The 16806-nt window shown below is 36.8% G+C and overlaps 1 protein-coding gene across 1 annotated transcript in view; it reads right to left on the bottom strand.

The window, feature by feature from the left end:
- Positions 1-16806, bottom strand: part of suclg2 (succinate-CoA ligase GDP-forming subunit beta) — a 162302-nt gene that overhangs the window by 117508 nt on the left and 27988 nt on the right. Inside the window, exon 2 of the mRNA XM_052100986.1 lies at positions 5818-5959. Coding sequence (XP_051956946.1) covers positions 5818-5959 — 142 coding nt within the window. The remainder of the gene's footprint in view (positions 1-5817; positions 5960-16806) is intronic.

Below are 16806 nucleotides of genomic sequence, written 5' to 3'. Positions count from 1 at the left end.
TTCCTGAATTAATAAGTAAGGAGAGAAAATTGAGAAACGAGTTAGTGAAAGTAGCAAATAAAAGCAAGAGGAGCAACAGTAAGGAAGGGAAAGAACATCTGCATGGCTTAACTTCTGCCAGATTTTGGGATATGTCCGTCTAAATATGTGGAATTATTTTTTGTGTCTGGAGACTCTGGCAAGGAGAAAGAAATACCTAAATATTTATTGGTCTATGCCGTTTAGCGCACAGTCCTGGTAGGCCTGAATAATGCAGACAGTGAGAAAACCATTCTGGAACATTCTAGGGGACAAATCCATCAACATTTACCCAGCAGATGCATCTGTCAACAGGAGCTGTAGGAGAAACAAAGCAGGCCAAAATAATTTGGCTCTTTCATTGGCTGGGGAACATAGGAGCATGGCTGTTTGTGAGTACCAGAATGGAAAGGCAGAAAAAGTAATAATTTACATTTATTTTGCTTTCAGGGGTGAAGACTGTGTTCTTGGAATAAAGGTTGTACTGGAACTCAAAATCAAAATGCTTCATGTCACATTTTTAACCCAAGAAAGGGGCCCTTTGGAGGTAAATAAACATTTTATAATAGGTGTTGAAATCATACTGTTTTCTAAAACACCCACCAAAAATGAAAATCTCTACCTCTTAAAGGGATAGTTCACCCAAAAATATGTTGTTCCAAATCTGTATGACATTCCGTGTGGAAAAAAGATGCAATGAAGTGAATGGTGACTGAGGAACATTCTGCCCAACATCTCATTTTGTGCCCTATGGAAGAAAGTCATAATGGATTGAAACGTCATGAGGGTTAATTTTTGGTTGAACTACCTATTTAAATAGGCCAAGAGTACAGCAGAGATAGCCTTAGAGACTCTAAGGACGAACCAAGCATCGGTTCTCTCATTGATTTATTGCACCATTCAGTTTGGTGGAAATAAATTCCCAACTTATCACCAATCGGAAGTCAGTGGCAGTATATTTTATCTCTGCTGTGTGCCCCCACTCTCACTCCATCTTTCCCTCCCTCCATCATTCTAACCTCTTTCAAACTCACTTTATCTTTCGTCTTCTCTCTCATTGTTCCTTTGTCTATGCATGCGATAATGTGCATGTGTTTGTATGTGTGTGTTTTGGCAGCAAGCAGAGCTGCATAATCGAGTGGCGGTTGGTGACTGATGAAGGCAGCATCAGACTTGCCTCTTTGACAGTCAGATTACTTAACGGCACGGGGGTTGTTTAAAATAGGCAGCCCCCCTGCCTCCATGCCAAACACAGGACCCACTTTGGGGACAGGTGTGGGATCATTAGCGCCACAGCCTGCAGTCAGTCAACAAATAAAGCAAGAGTGTCAACAGAGGAAACTCACACTTTCAAAGTCCAGTCACTTCTCTTTTCATCCTTTTTTCCCTTAAATGTGCTGGATGAAGCCTAAAAGCATTTCATTGCTCATTCTAGAGTACAAAAATAGACTTTGTATAATGAATTCTTCCTTCCTTAGGGCTGTGCCGAAACAATCATACAATGATCAGCCACAGCATTAAAACCACCTAATACTGTGTAGGTCCCCCTTGTGCCGCCAAAAATAAGTGCCAACCCACATGTCAGAATAGCGATTTTCTTCTCACCACAATTATACAGAGCGTTATCTGAGTTATGGTAAACTTTGTCAGTTTGAACTGTCATCTCTGTTGACCTCTCTCATCAACAAGGCATTTCTGTCCACAGAACTGCCCCTCAATGGATGTTTTTTTGTTTTTGGCACCATTCTGAGTAAATTCTAGAGATTGTTGTGCATGAAAATCACAGTAGATCAGCAGTTACAGAAATACTCAAACCAGCCCATCTTGCACCAACAATCAGGCCACAGTTCAAGTCACTGAAATCACATTTGTTCCACTTTCTGATGGTTGATGTGAACATTAAATGAAGCTTCTGACCCATATCTGCATGATTTTATGCACTGCACTGCTGTCACATGATTAGCTAATTAGATAATCTCATGGATGATTGTTGGTGCCAGATGGGTTGGTTTGAGTATTTCTGTAACTGCTGATCTCCTGGGATTTTCACATACAACAGTCTCGAGAATTGACTCAGAATGGTGCCAAAAAACATCCAGTGAGCAGCAGTTCTACGAATGGAAATTCCTTGAGAGATACCAGCCCTGGTACCTCGGTATCGATACTAACTCGATACTTGGGCAACAAATAAAAAAAACTCAGATTTTTTATGAAATTACAATGAAAATGGCTAGTCTAAAAGAACTGCATAAAGTCTTATAGATTCAAATTATGCCTTTTCTGTTAAAAATGTCCTGGATTCCTTGTTAAATGTTATGATCAAATTGTGTTTAATTAAATACATGGTATAAAATACTTTTATACAGTAGTAATATTTTGCTTTCGCAATGTCTTCAATTTCGCACAATCAGTTGAACAGCTCTCATTTCAGCGGGACTTTTATTTTTAAAGATCTTTGAAGTTCTTCCTGTTTGTGAAGAAATCGTTATATCAAGCTTCCCGTGACTCGCAAGCTGATATCTCTGAGCTGCAACGGAGAAAGAGTTCATTATAGAGTTCACAGCCATTTATACACTCAACACACTGATCTGTGCCTCAGCAGATAGATACTATTGGACACACTGCATGAAAATCAAGCATTAATAGTGTGTGTGTGTGCGCGCGCGCAAAGGAGATGACAGGGCAGAGAGCTGCCTCTTATTCATACTGTGGCGTGCAGCATGTGACTATATTATTTAATTAAATGACATCCTTTTGTTTTTTTATTATTATTTTAAAATGGTCTTTGATTTCATCTCAGAACTCTTGCATTATATTACATTTTGCTAATGACAGCATACCTTAACATGGTACCGAAATGAACAAAAAGTTGAAAATGTACCACTTTAAGTTTTTTGGTATCACAATATTTAGTTAGTACCAGTATACCGTGCAACCCTAATGTATTGTATAGTGAGGTAGTTGTTCAAACCCAGCCTTATACTCCCTTGTGTAATGAGCAGCGGGTAGTGCATTTGCTTGACACATTAGAGCCAAGCTCTTGTAAAGGATGTAGGTTCAAGTCTCAACTGCAATGTCTCACAACTGGTACAGAAAAGGTATGATCCATTGTACTTAAAATTTCTAAGAAGATTGCATGGCTCTATGCTTGATTTTAGGCCCGTTTATAGTGGGTGTAGATGCAATAGCAAAACCCAATAATTAGAAGGTGTGACTACATATGTTCTGGCTATTTAGTGTATCTCTGCAAGACTTTGGAGTATTGCAACACAACTATCTTTGCACAGTAGACAGTGGAGCTCAGATTGGGCTGTCAGCTGAATTGCCACATGGGTAAGTGGGCACCAACTCTGCACTAGGGAGAACAGCTCAATGCACTATCGCAGTCACAGAAATCCTTTACGTCTCACTTGGTTGCCTCGTACATGTCACCCGGCTCGGGCCATGCCCTACCCCACTGGGTCCAGGCTGAAACACTGAATGTGCTGGACTGGAAATGCCATCTTGGAGTATGTTTTCAAATAAAGTCTGAAAAAAGTTATGTCATTGTCTCATCCTCACGGCTGACTAGAGAAAGCACGAAGACTGAAGAGTCTAATGCATATGAACGACAAACCCCAAAAGCGCATTTGAATGGAAATATTTTGCCAGTGCCACACACATACAGCAAGAGCAGAAGACAGCAACATGGCAAGCTAAAGCCCACTGTGTACAGTGAGATAAGCAGATTACACCTGTGAAATGCAACAGAGCCTCTGGAAAGCATCCACTGCATCTCATACATGACACTAAATGTGGGTTTGAAAGAGCAGCACACTGTATCAGTCCACATCATGAATAAGGCTTGGAGTGCACCAGCGCTGATTAATACAGCTCAACACACTGGTGAATGAAATTTCTATGATTTTTTTCAGCACCTTGTTTAGTTGTTTGTGATAAGTGGATAAGCATTTTTAAAAATAATAAAATTTCAAAAAGTCCTTTTGAATAATTCTGTCCAATTTGTTATGTGAATCAGTTCAAAAAATTAACGGAAAGTCGACATGCTGCTTCCAAATGTTAATGTACCCTGAAATTGACCCCATTCTGCCGAAATACTGACGCAATCCCCCATCAGATATGTTTGAATCAATTCAAATGTGTTCACCTTTCCCTGTGGCGCTACTGATAGCTTGTTGCATGACCAACCTTCAAAACACAGGTTCTGGTCACATAGAAAACAGGAAGTAATCACGTTCATGCAAACAATGGTGAGTGCGATTCAGAGATTGCATTTTCATTCAAAAATAAAAATTTACTCCACTGACAGTTGATTTAGGATTAGGGGATATGGGTAATAAAATATGCATTTTTGTTGGCTATATTACCTCAAATACAACTTGCTTTTAGCGCTACCTTGTAGACATTTCACTTGGGAAACGGTCAACAACACTCCCAGCTTCGGCCAAAAGGGGAAGTGGTTTGAATTTGGGTGGTTGCTGAGGTGTTGCCAAGTTGTTCTGGATGGTTGCTTACTGCCAAAAGACCCCGAAGTCTCTACGATATTCTGATCCATATTTATGGCTTGAGTCCCTCTTCGATAAGATTTTTGTCCGTTGTATCATGTAGAAAATTGATAACACTCCTCTACTCTACAAGCCCCATGATTTAGCCCAATCGGAGCAGGCGAGTTACGCTCCAACGTTTAATACCTAGGGTCAGGGGTTTGTTCAAGTCCCCCAGTAGCAGCGTCAGAAATTAATGGGGGCACAGGGCAAAAATGCCAAATAACCAAGCAAAAAATGCCCTAAAATAATTCTTCTGTTTTTAACTAATAACATCTGATATAGTTCTTAATATTCTAGTATAGTCCAAGTTATATATATAATGGCATAAAATAAGAGTTGATGTAGATTTAATTAATAGAGTAATAGCTAATAAATTCTCATTCTGAATTAAAGTGTCCAATGACAGGGTTATAACTGAGATTAAGCGAGTACTTTTTGGCTGATCATCAGATTCAAACATGGCTGCCCCCATGAAGAGACCCTCTTCATGTAGAATAAAACAGCATTTATAAAGTTACTGATATGACTGGAGTCTTCATCTCTGTAAGTGGTCATGATTTAATACATATAAAATACAATTAATTTATTTAGGATTCAAATGTTTTTAATGTGGAAAAAATGACTGAGTGCACCTTTAATGTAAAAGTTAATTTCTGACACTGCTTAGACACCACTAACAAGGATATATGCATGGATAAGAGATGAGGGAATAGAGGCATGAATATAGAAGAAGCAGAAGAAATAAGAGATCTTCAGTCCTGTTGACCCTTAAAGGCATGTCAACCACAATAAAAGCAAAAACATGCAATACAATTTGTGCTGGCAACTTTCTGGTCTCATTGCCTAATTCGGTCATGTCCCTTCTCATTGTGTGAGAGGAAAGATCTCTGCATAGAAGCACCAATTCAGTTATAAACTAAACATTAGCATGTAATCACATTATTGCCTCTTGCTCAGAAAGCTATGAAAGGCAGCTCAAAAAAATGGCACAATGTTGTCAGAGAATTATCCAACGCATGTTTTCTCATTGTGTGAGAGGAAAGATCTCTGCATAGAAGCACCAATCCAGTTATCAACTAAACATTAGCATGTTAGAAATTAAGTGTTATTCATGTAAATCACATTATTGCTTCTTGCTCAGAAAGCTATGAAAGACAGCTCAAAGAAATGGCACTATGTTGTCAGAGAATTATCCACCGTGTGTTAGGCAAGTTAATAGTGAGCTGCTTGGATTCATCAAAGTGGCACTTACTGAGTCTCTTTGCAGCCTCCAGAGCTTCAGATGCACTGCCAGCCACAAAGAACCGCTGCACAGTCACGCCACTGTCCTGCATAAGCTTCTTGCTCTGGTACTCCTGCAGGTTCAGCCATCTTCTGGGGCTCACCCTTGATAACTAAAACACACATAGACATAAAAAGGATCTTACTCTCATGATTTTTAAAGTACCTTTTTGTAAGATTTTAAACATTCTATCAGGTATATAATGTGTTTAAATTAGTGATGTCAGACAATTAATTGTATTGTATCACTGGCTATAGGCTGTTACAGCAATCGTGAAGCCGCATTCATGATTCGTGTCAGTGCCAGTGTAAAGCACCGCTTTGAACTCCACTTGATTTCTTTCACAAGTCCCATCTAGGCTTGTTTTGTACAACAAATAGTGTTATGAGCTCCTTTCTCTCATTCTCCACACTGACATTAAATCACTGTTGTGTGTGTGCATCAGTGTAATGACTTCAGGCAGACAGATCGCAAATGTTCGCCCTTCCAACTAATATTTATGCTGGTTCATATTGTATTAAATGTAAATACGTTAATTGCGATTAAAAAAAATGCATTAAACTTTAAGAAATTGAATGCTTTAACGCATTAATTTGTGGACAGCTCTAGTTTAAATATCAATAAATTGCATGTTAAATATATATATATTATGCATTCAGAAAGTAACAGTGTTGACAGTTTTATAGTTTAATTTTGATTATAAAACCACAGAAAGTGCTTATTAAAAAGAAATGATAATTAACTTTTTTTAGGGAAAAAAAAGCACTGAATTTTTGAAAGGATGATTTCATTTTAATAAAACATTTTTACTTATGGAATAGTTTATCACTTTTAAATGGAAAAGTATGATATCCATTTTACTAAAGCAGCTTCAAGACCATTCGTGTCTTCTTTCCATTCACAGGTTACTATTCACACACATACACGATCACAGCCTTTATGATCATTCAATTTGATAGTTAATAACCCATAAGACACTCATTAAATAGACAATTTCCCATTATCCAGCACTATTGAATGAGACTTAAACTGGTTATCAGAGCAGTGCTGGCTGTTGAAGTGTCTCACAGTGCTAAATGCAGTCAAGCACCTGATTAAGTCATGCTTTTGAACAACTCTCCATGGCTTCCACTAATTCAGCGTCTAAGTGTCTCAATGGAGAATAATGAGGGAGGCCACCAAAGTTGGCAGCCTGTGGAAGAGCAGACTACAGAAGAGTTCACTTTGAAGTGCATACTACAGACATGTACTCAGAACTACACAACCTCGCCTAAATGGCTTAATATAGAATTGAAGCATCTAAAATGAAGACATGGTCTACAATAAGAAGTGCACACAACAGAAGTGTACATTCAGAAGTGAGCACTCTTGTTGTGTACACTCAGCACTGCATACTATAGAAATATAAACTCAGACAAACTCTAATGACATGGCCCTAATAGCAAACCATATGTAGTCTCTTTGATATTCTTTGCATTTCATCAACTGAGGGGCTATTTCCACTTGGTCAATTAACACATTTTCACTGATCGGATAGCTATCTGATCACGAAAAGACCAAGTACAAATTCCCTCCAAGGCGCATTCAAGATGATCTGATCACTCAAACCTCAGGAGGTGGTTTGAGACAAACGTAAAACAGGAAGAGTAGCTTAAATGCATCTGGTTGTTTGTAAATGGAATGTGAATGTTAAAATTAATAGCAAACCAAGTGTAAATATCCTCAAAGATTGGACTCAGTAAAAAGGCACGGGCTGAGGCCATCATTTGATTGCAATATGGTAATATGTGATTAGTAAATTGCAAAAGGCGTTGATTAAAGACAGATAAATATGGTATGTGGGCGTTTCAGAGTAAGTGTTCTGTGCATGCATGGGGCTCATGAGCTTGTGTTTTTAGCATTTTTAAAGCAGTTCAGTAAACACACAGTATAAGAGAAAAGGAGATGACAACATTTCACCAGATGAAGAACATTTTAAACTGTGATACACACACTAACGCTGCACTTTCAGTGTAAAAATAAATGCTCCAAGGGAAAAAGTAAATAATACTATATATAACTTTAATATAAAACAAATCGAATTCTCAAAATAATAATGATAATTAACTATTATATTATATTAATAAACTTGTATTACTACATTAATAATTTAGTATTATGCAATTTTCAACTGGGTTTCAAAAATAAGTCCTTTATGCACACCTTGTTCATTCACATTTTTTTTTTTAAATAAGTATAAATAAATGAAAGTAAATAATGCTTTTTATTAAGCACCTATGTATTATTATACATAAAATATAAATATAAATTAATGAAAACTATTAAATATCACTATCCCTCATATTAATTTAGTGAAAAAACATGCCTTCCTTATTTTTAAATAGATTTATTTTTAATGCCCTTAAAATATAATATCTGCTTGGCTACACTGACTGTTTTGATTAAATGATTATTTAATTTTTTTTTTTTGTTTTTTTGTTTTTTTTGTTTTTTACATTTGAGCCATTTTACACATACACATACAGAGATATACATTGAATATTGTCATAGCCAGAAAAATATTGTATTATAATTTTGTAATCATATCACCCTGCATTCACTCATTCACTGCATTCACTCATTTTTGGACCCCATTGACTTGCATGGTTTGGATCTAAACACATAATTTTGCTTGAAAATATGTTTGTGTTACACATAAAAATAAAGTCATATGAGTTTGAGCCAGCATGAGTGCAAGTAAATTGTGAGAGAATAATTATTTTTGGGAGAGCTGTTCCTTTAAAATTCTGTAAGCAGCAACTTACCCATCAAATCTACCCATCAACTCAATTAAGTATACAAGACTATTGTCAGCTGTAAAGCATGACATTTTCCAGAGTAAGGTATTCTTTTCCTGGTTGGCATCTGCTGAGTGTCCCCTGGGGGTTATCCCTAATGACCACTGAGGAGCATTCACTGAATATTTGTACTTTTTATTTAAGAGGGTGGCTACAGCCACATTAAACTGAACACAGCTCCCTGTTGTCCAAGCTAGCATTTTGTTAATGTGGCAACTTGGTTATAAAGAGTTTAGTGGCAGGACACCAAGAAATAAAGCTGCCTCACTGACACATAAATCCAGCCACACCTCATACTTTGAAAACTTTCTGATGCCCTACTTAGCATGCTAGTGTGCTGAAATGCAGCATTCACACAGTCAAGGACTCCAGAGCAACATTCATCCTCAGTCAGCCACATTGCTGAAGATTTATATTTAGACAACAGAGGGGGGTTTATTATTTGAATGTCTGGGGGCTTACTGTTACATTGTTCAGTTTTTTATTAATTCATATGGGAAATAAGTGCCGTTTTCAATACATAATACTTCATTTCATCAGCAATAAAGTATGCTTTACATCAACAAAAATACAGAAAGAAAAATGATGTGAAGTTCACCACAAAGCTTATTTTACTCATAAATCGAAAACTATTTTATTTTAAAAACCCATTTGAAATTCCATGGCTCGACACAAGCTCTATACAGGAAAGAGATAACACTGATAACAAGGAAATACAGTTGTGTCATTCTCCAAAACACCTTGTAGACACTAAACTATCCTTATATTCAGCCTCGTGTCGATCAAACACTAAAAAGAACAATGACATCAGATGGCAGGTGTCAGGTGTGTGAAAGACTAAAACTGGAGTCTTATTACAGCATTAGAAGTTTAAAAATATCTAAACCAAAGCCTGAATCTGAGGTGATGATATTTTCTTTTCTAACAGTTATACTTTTGTGTTTCTGCCTGACAGGTGCCATCTGCGTTCCCGTTTCACATCCGTGTGATTAACTGGACTGTGGAAGTGCTGAAATAGCACCATGGAAACCTCTTTGCAAATGTTAGCAGTAATTGTTTTCCTTCCCCCTTCTAGCTAATTTTAGCAGGAACCCACTGTGTAGTTTTACAGGTTATTAGTTCATTCAAGGTCAAAGAGGTTGAGGTGGAGCTGGACTGGGAGGCAGACAGGCAAAGGCGCTACCAATGTACTCCGTGAGGAAGTGGTATAGAGGGGGACGGGAAGGTGTCTGATCCCCCTGAGACTTTGCCTCAATAGTAATTATCTTCATCAGCAATCTGGAGACACCGCCAATTAAATACCAACACACACACACACACACCTCTTCACATTTTCTCGCACACACAGGCTCAAACAAGAAAAAGAAAAAACAGGTTTATGTGTATTTTAGTGTATTGAGATAAACACACTTCATTAAGCATTATATGGTAGGTTAAATTAAAAGTTTTAAAGTAAACTTTTACTTTGCAAAAAAATTTTTATTTTACTTTTTATTTTTTAACTAATAATATTTTAGTGAATAATGACTCTAGGCTGTCCCTTAAAAAAAACACCAAATAATCACAGTAAAATTACTCTGTAAGTGTGCTATATTCCAAGTCTTTTGAAGAAATACATCACTATGTATTATGAACAGGCCAAAATGTTAGTAGTTATTCACGCTTAAAATCCAACTTTCAAACTCAGCCCCCAAATCAAATAAGGAAACTACAAACAAGACTGGACATCAATAATATCAAACCTCATTTATACTTGCGTGCCTCATGACCAAACATCATGATGTCAAACCTGGACCCAAATCAAATACGCCATCTACAGTGCAGGTTTGATTTGTATTATTCAAACATTTATTTTATTTTTTAGCATTATCTAAGATTAATAAATTTTGTAAAACTAATGTTCATTGTTAGATAATGTTAACTTTTGCATAAAGTTCACGTTAACGTATTCAACATTCTTGTAGTGTTACCAAATAAAACATTTAAGAAAGACACATGAGAATCAAACAGTTCTAGTTGATACTTGTGTTCAGTAATTTCAAAATACAATTTTGTACTATGGTGTAACTGATTATTATATGTGTGACATGCAAAATACCATCTCACCAAAAGATTAAATGTACATTTTCAATCCATCAAAGTAAGTCTCAGTCAGAGACAAGCGTAAGCGCACTGGCAACTTAAAACCCAGATTTTTTTACTTTCTCCATGAATAGTGAAGTCAATATTTTCAAATTTAGAGAATGAAACATCTCCAAGTCAACATGACTTTTTGTGAGAGATTCCCTTTGGGCAAGCTTGAAGTGACAACCATGACATTCTGCAATTATTGCTAAATGTCAAAAGAATGGCACTTCTAGGTACAAAAATGAAATTCTCTATTTCCACATCAAAGACATTTTACATAAAATCTTCTCAATAGCTTATGACACCACATAATCACAGAGCTGCTGACTCAGTTCTACTGAGCTATCATTGAATCTGTCCCGTGTACATCTATAACTGTGTAGTTTGGTTTAGCCACCAAATCAGACAGAAGGACACTACAATGGGGAGTCAGCACAGCTGACAAGATTATTGGTGCCCCCCCGCCCACCTTCCAAGACCTGTACGTCTCCAGAGTGAGGAAATGTGCAGGTAGAATCACTCTGGACCACACACACCCTGCCCACTCCCTCTTTGAACTGTTGCCCTCTGGACGGCGCTACAGAGCACTGAGCGTCAGGGCATCAAAGCACAAGAACAGTTTTTACCCTCATGCCATTTTTCACATGAACAATTAAAACTGCCTCAGCACTCCACCATTGTGCAATAATAAAATAAATATCTCATGTACGTATGTAAATCACATATTCAATTCAATAACTGTACATAGCCCTACCTTGCACATACATTACCACTTGCACATGTACATACTCCATTCTGTTATATGTCTGTCTATTTATACTCTTACCTTGTTTTATATTCTGTGTCTCATGTCTGTAAAGTTCTGTGTGCACTTGTTTCTTCTATCAGCAAAAAAAATCCTTGTGTACGTAAGAACACCTGCATTCTGATTCTGTAACTTGGCTTGTAACGCAATTTAAAAAATTAGACCTTCCTGGACTTCCTAGGTTGCCTATTAAAGCCTGTAGACTGATTTTCATGCGAAAGGAGTGGGTCGGTTTTGTCTGGAAAATACAAAGAATGTGATGTTTATGCATACTCCCGAGAGCCTTCTACAGAATCCCGTCCAGCTAACCGGGAACATGATTGTTCACTCTAGTTTTCGCTCGACCACATCAGCAGGGCATTTGATTCCTGGAGGGACCTTCGTTCAGTTTTGGGGATCAAAACAGACCCTGAATTGGCATTCTTCTTATTGGACAGATAAGCTTACATAACTGCAAACCATGTGAAATATATTGACATAAGAATCTGTGTCATTTTAGCTAACTTGATCTAGCCTGCTAACTAGGGATGCACCGAAATTTCAGCCGGCGAAAATTTTCGGCCGAAAATGGCACTTTCGGTTTTTTGCCCGAAAGAGAAAAGGCCAAAAATATATACCTCCTCGCCCCGCCCCTCAGTGCTCAGATTTCACTCTGGATCGATCTAGCCCTTATCACGGTGCTACCAAACAAAGGCCGATCATGTCAGCGGTGTGGAAATTCCTCAAAGTTTCTGATAAGGACATCAAATTTGCGATCTGCAGTGTTTGTTCAGCAGAAATTTCAAGATATATATATATATATATATATATATATATATATACACACACATATACACACACACACAGCAAGAGATTCTTCAGGAAAGCGCCCGATCCACAGCAGTGCCACATCTAGCGCAGCTACACCACAACTTGAGATGCATCTAGCTGAACTACCCATTGCCAGAAGCAACAATCCCCTTGACTATTCCCGCAAATACAAAGACCGCTTTCCTTTGCTTGCGAGGATTGCGCACAGGTAGTTATCTGCCCAAGCACCAGCACAGAGAGTGAGAGACTGTTCAGTGCAGCATCTCATGTTCTTGATGAGCTTTCTGACAGGAGAGACTGTCAGAAAGTTTAGCAACTTTTGTTCTTGAAGAGAAACCTGTCACTTGTACTTAAATAGAAAGCGGTCCAATATGATGTGAATAGCAATTACATTACACTTGTTCTTCACTTGAGGATATATCTGTCGTTTACAGTTGAGGTTGGATTTAGTTCAATTACTGCTGTTTTGCATAATCATTTTCACTTAAAGTGTACATACGTTTACATAAACAGAATAGAGCACTCTCATATATATATAGAGAGAGAGAGAGAGAGAGAGAGAGAGAGAGAGAGAGAGAGAGAGAGATCGATCAGTGGAATAGAGGCCCTCTGCCATTCTGTGTTCTGCCTTTTGTTTGAATTAAAATTACGGTTGCATATTTAAACTTTTTGAAAGATGCTAGCTAAGTTCATTACTTGAATGTTGTTTTGCATATAATAGTTTTCTAAAACTTTACATTATTTGGATAATTGTTAATAAAATCTGTAAAATTAGATTTTTACAGAACTGAATGAAGAATAATATTTAATATAGTTTTAATATATTTTTTGTCCAATTTTGGTGTGTTACTTTCAATAAAAGTGTGATTTATTTTATTGGTTTGTAGTTTTTCAATTCAGATTCATTAAATTCATGAAAAAGTATAATATTAATACAATTACACACAAAAAAAAATCCTTTTTTTTTTTTTTTTTTACTTTTTTTTTAAATGGGTAAAAAAAAATTTTTTTTAAAAGTACATTTCGTTTTCGGCCAAGTCAACAAATTCTCATTTAAATGGTCCGCATTACAGAGCCACAAGGAGTAAAGTTCCTCGCCTGATTCCTTCTCCATCTCTCTCCCCAAAAGTTCCCTGTATCTCTTAACTGTCTTGTCTAATAATAAAAAGGCAAATATCAAAACTTCTATCATACACTGTCTGCAAATATGCAGATACCTCATTTAAACAGATGTAATTCACAAACCTCATGAAAATGCAGCGTTTTCTCCCCATCCAGCGCTAATCTAATATCTTCCTCTGATGCGTGTATTCCATCAGCAAGAATAAAAACCTCAGGATAAGGATCAAATGTTCCTCTAATAATTCACAAATCATGATAGTCAGTCGGTGATAATCAAAGTAGAAGATCCACGGCATTTAAACTCTCAGCAGATTGCTGCTGCTGCTCTTGCTGGATCCTCACGAGCGTGTGAGTACAACTTCAAAGTGCTTCACGTGCACTATGAGTAAATGCCATTTTCACTGTGTACTCTATGTACAATTGGTTTGATTGGGTCTTTTATGAGAAAATGCGATTGGTAATGCACAAATGCCATTCATTGTAGCTGGAATACAGTGTGTACTGTCATATCCTTCTTTTTAACATATTAACAATTTCTTCATGTAGAAATACATTTCAAATCAGTAATCAGAAAAAACTGCTATCTTATTCGGTTTAAAGTTTAAATAAAATTGTATTAATATAAATTTTTTATATAGGTTTGTTTGCAATTGAGTAACTATACTTAAATAAGATTAATATTTTTTTTTAGCAATTTTATGTTTATGCTATTTACTATATTAAATTGTGTGATATATATCAGCATTGTATTGGCCAGATTTAAAAGTTTCACTAGTTTTCACGATTTGGAATGATATGGGCATGATATTGCGTTTTTGAGTAAACTATTCCTTTAATATATCTTTGGGCCTCATTTTTTACATCTACAAATTGTCTTTGGACTGCAAACATTGATCTATCAAAAGAGCCAATGATTGGGAAAAATTGAGGGCTTGCCCACATTGTAACACTAATGTTATGCAAATTAATTTTGTACCATATTCCAATCTCCATTCTTGGTACAGATAAGACTACTTTCACAGCTACCTGAAGAATTTTTTTTTTCCATGTATGATGACCTTATCCATACATGACCATGTATGTGAAATAATATTATGAGGGAGAATTTTCAGGTCCAACTAGGTCAACAAACAAGATAGATTACAGTATCACCATCAAAGACATGAAGAACAAAAAGAGAGCCATAAACTTTGACTAAAAGTTTCAGAGAATCTAAAGACTATTAATACTGTATCCCAGTATCAGCAGGGAGTAGACTTGCCACGATATTGTAATTTTCACACCGGTGCGGTGTTCACGTTCAAATAAAATAACACTGGTATTACTGCTGGTTGGTACTATGGGGTAATTTTCGTTAAGCAATAGCCTACACAAATATGCAAAGCAGCTTCATTTCAAACTTTGTTTGTATATATATATATATATATATATATATATATATATATATATATATATCACAATATCCTATCACATCGTCAACCCCCAGCTGAGGGATCAGAGAATATTCTTGCTTTAGTTATTTTGCATAGAAAATGAAATTCCTTTATTTAAAAAAAAAAAAAAAAGGTAGACATTTCTAAATTCAAAATGCACTTCAAACAAAACAAAAAAGCAATTAAAAATAATACAAACAAATCATATATAACCACCTTTCCAGTTAACATCAGGCAAGTAACTGAACTCAAAGCACCTCCTGTGCTGAGATGGTCTGAGGTCATTTGCAGCATTCTCATAGACGATACTTTTCTTGTAAACATTTTTCAGAAGACTGAAACAAAGAAAGAGTGAGAACCTTTTACATACACGTGTTCCACTTGACTGCACGCCTCCAAAAAAACAGTGCATCTGACATACGCATAGACAGCTTTACTGTCATCTGTTCTTAAACAAATTATAAAGTGTGTTTCTTCAAGCACGTATCTGTGTGTCTAACAGCATTTCTTGTGTTATTCCAAATCCGAGATGTCTTACAGTTACCCACCATACACATTATATTCGCTACCTGCAATTAAACATCTTCTGTCATTGTGCATACTTTGCTGCCTGTATAATTTAATACGTGGGTAAAGAACATCTGGCTTTCAATGTGTTATTTAGGTTCATTTATAATGGGTTGCAAACTCTTCATAAGGCAACTATTCTTTATTTAAGGCTATTCTATACGTTAGGCTATTGTATTGATATTGGAAGTTCCATTTATAATTTTTCCCCTTTTACCCCATATAAAAATTCACATCGGTGTAGTCCCTTGTGCAGAGTAAAACCAGTAACACCATGGCAACCCTAGTGGGGAGTACTATAGGCCACCATCTATTTAGTCTTATTTGGCAAGTAGTAGTATGTATTCAATTTGCAGATGCTTTTACCCAAAGAGACTTATAGTACACTTAATAAGCAACCAAGCACTGAGTGACTCCAGCCAGGTCTCCTAAGCAACCAAATTCACATGGGGTAACCTCCTCATGGAGGCTATAATGTGTGGTTCTCGCTCTCAGTGGGACATGTGGCGATTTGTCCGTGGATGCCACGGAGAATAGCCACGTGATAAGATGGGTGGACTGATGGTCTCAGACAAGGAGGCAGCTGAGGTTCGTCCTTTGCCACCCGGATTGAGGTGAGTCACAATGCCAACAAAGTACAATGGGAATTGGGGAGAAAACAATTATAATAAATAAGCTACCAAGCAACTTGTTGTCATTGATTTTCAATAAGAGTTGGGGTTTTAAGGCGACATGAGCAACAGCAAGCTTTTGTGATGTCACAAAAGTGAGAGGAGTTTAACTTTATTCAAATCAGCAGCAACAGTATGAGCTAAATACCAATGGAATGCACTTCCATATTAAGTTGAATACTGCAGTCAAGTGGGAACATCTGCTAGAACCTACAATCTATTGGCCTGGTAGCTAACTAGCGTAGCCTTATAACACCATGGTTATGGGGTTAATTCCCAGAGAACACATGTACTGATTTAATGTATATCCTGAAACACTTAAGATAGAAGTGTCTGACAAATGTAAATGCAATCAACCAATCTCAGTCAAAGTGAATGCCCCTTAACAGGCACAACCCCCCTGGAGTTCAGGGTTTTGAACAAGGCCAAATAGTGAAAGAGAAATAAGTAATAAAAAAAGATACCAACGCACTATAGGCTATTGAAGGACTGGCTTTGGTAAGCTCGGACGTTATCGGTTCTGCTGTCGGTACTGGACAAATTAAGAAAATACATTTATTATTGCTATAAAGAGAAAGTTATTTTAT

Source organism: Xyrauchen texanus, chromosome 32 (genome assembly GCF_025860055.1).
Source record: "Xyrauchen texanus isolate HMW12.3.18 chromosome 32, RBS_HiC_50CHRs, whole genome shotgun sequence".
NCBI lineage: Eukaryota > Metazoa > Chordata > Actinopteri > Cypriniformes > Catostomidae > Xyrauchen > Xyrauchen texanus.
Note: the sequence above shows the minus strand (reverse complement) of the source record. Positions and strands in the feature narration are given on the sequence as shown.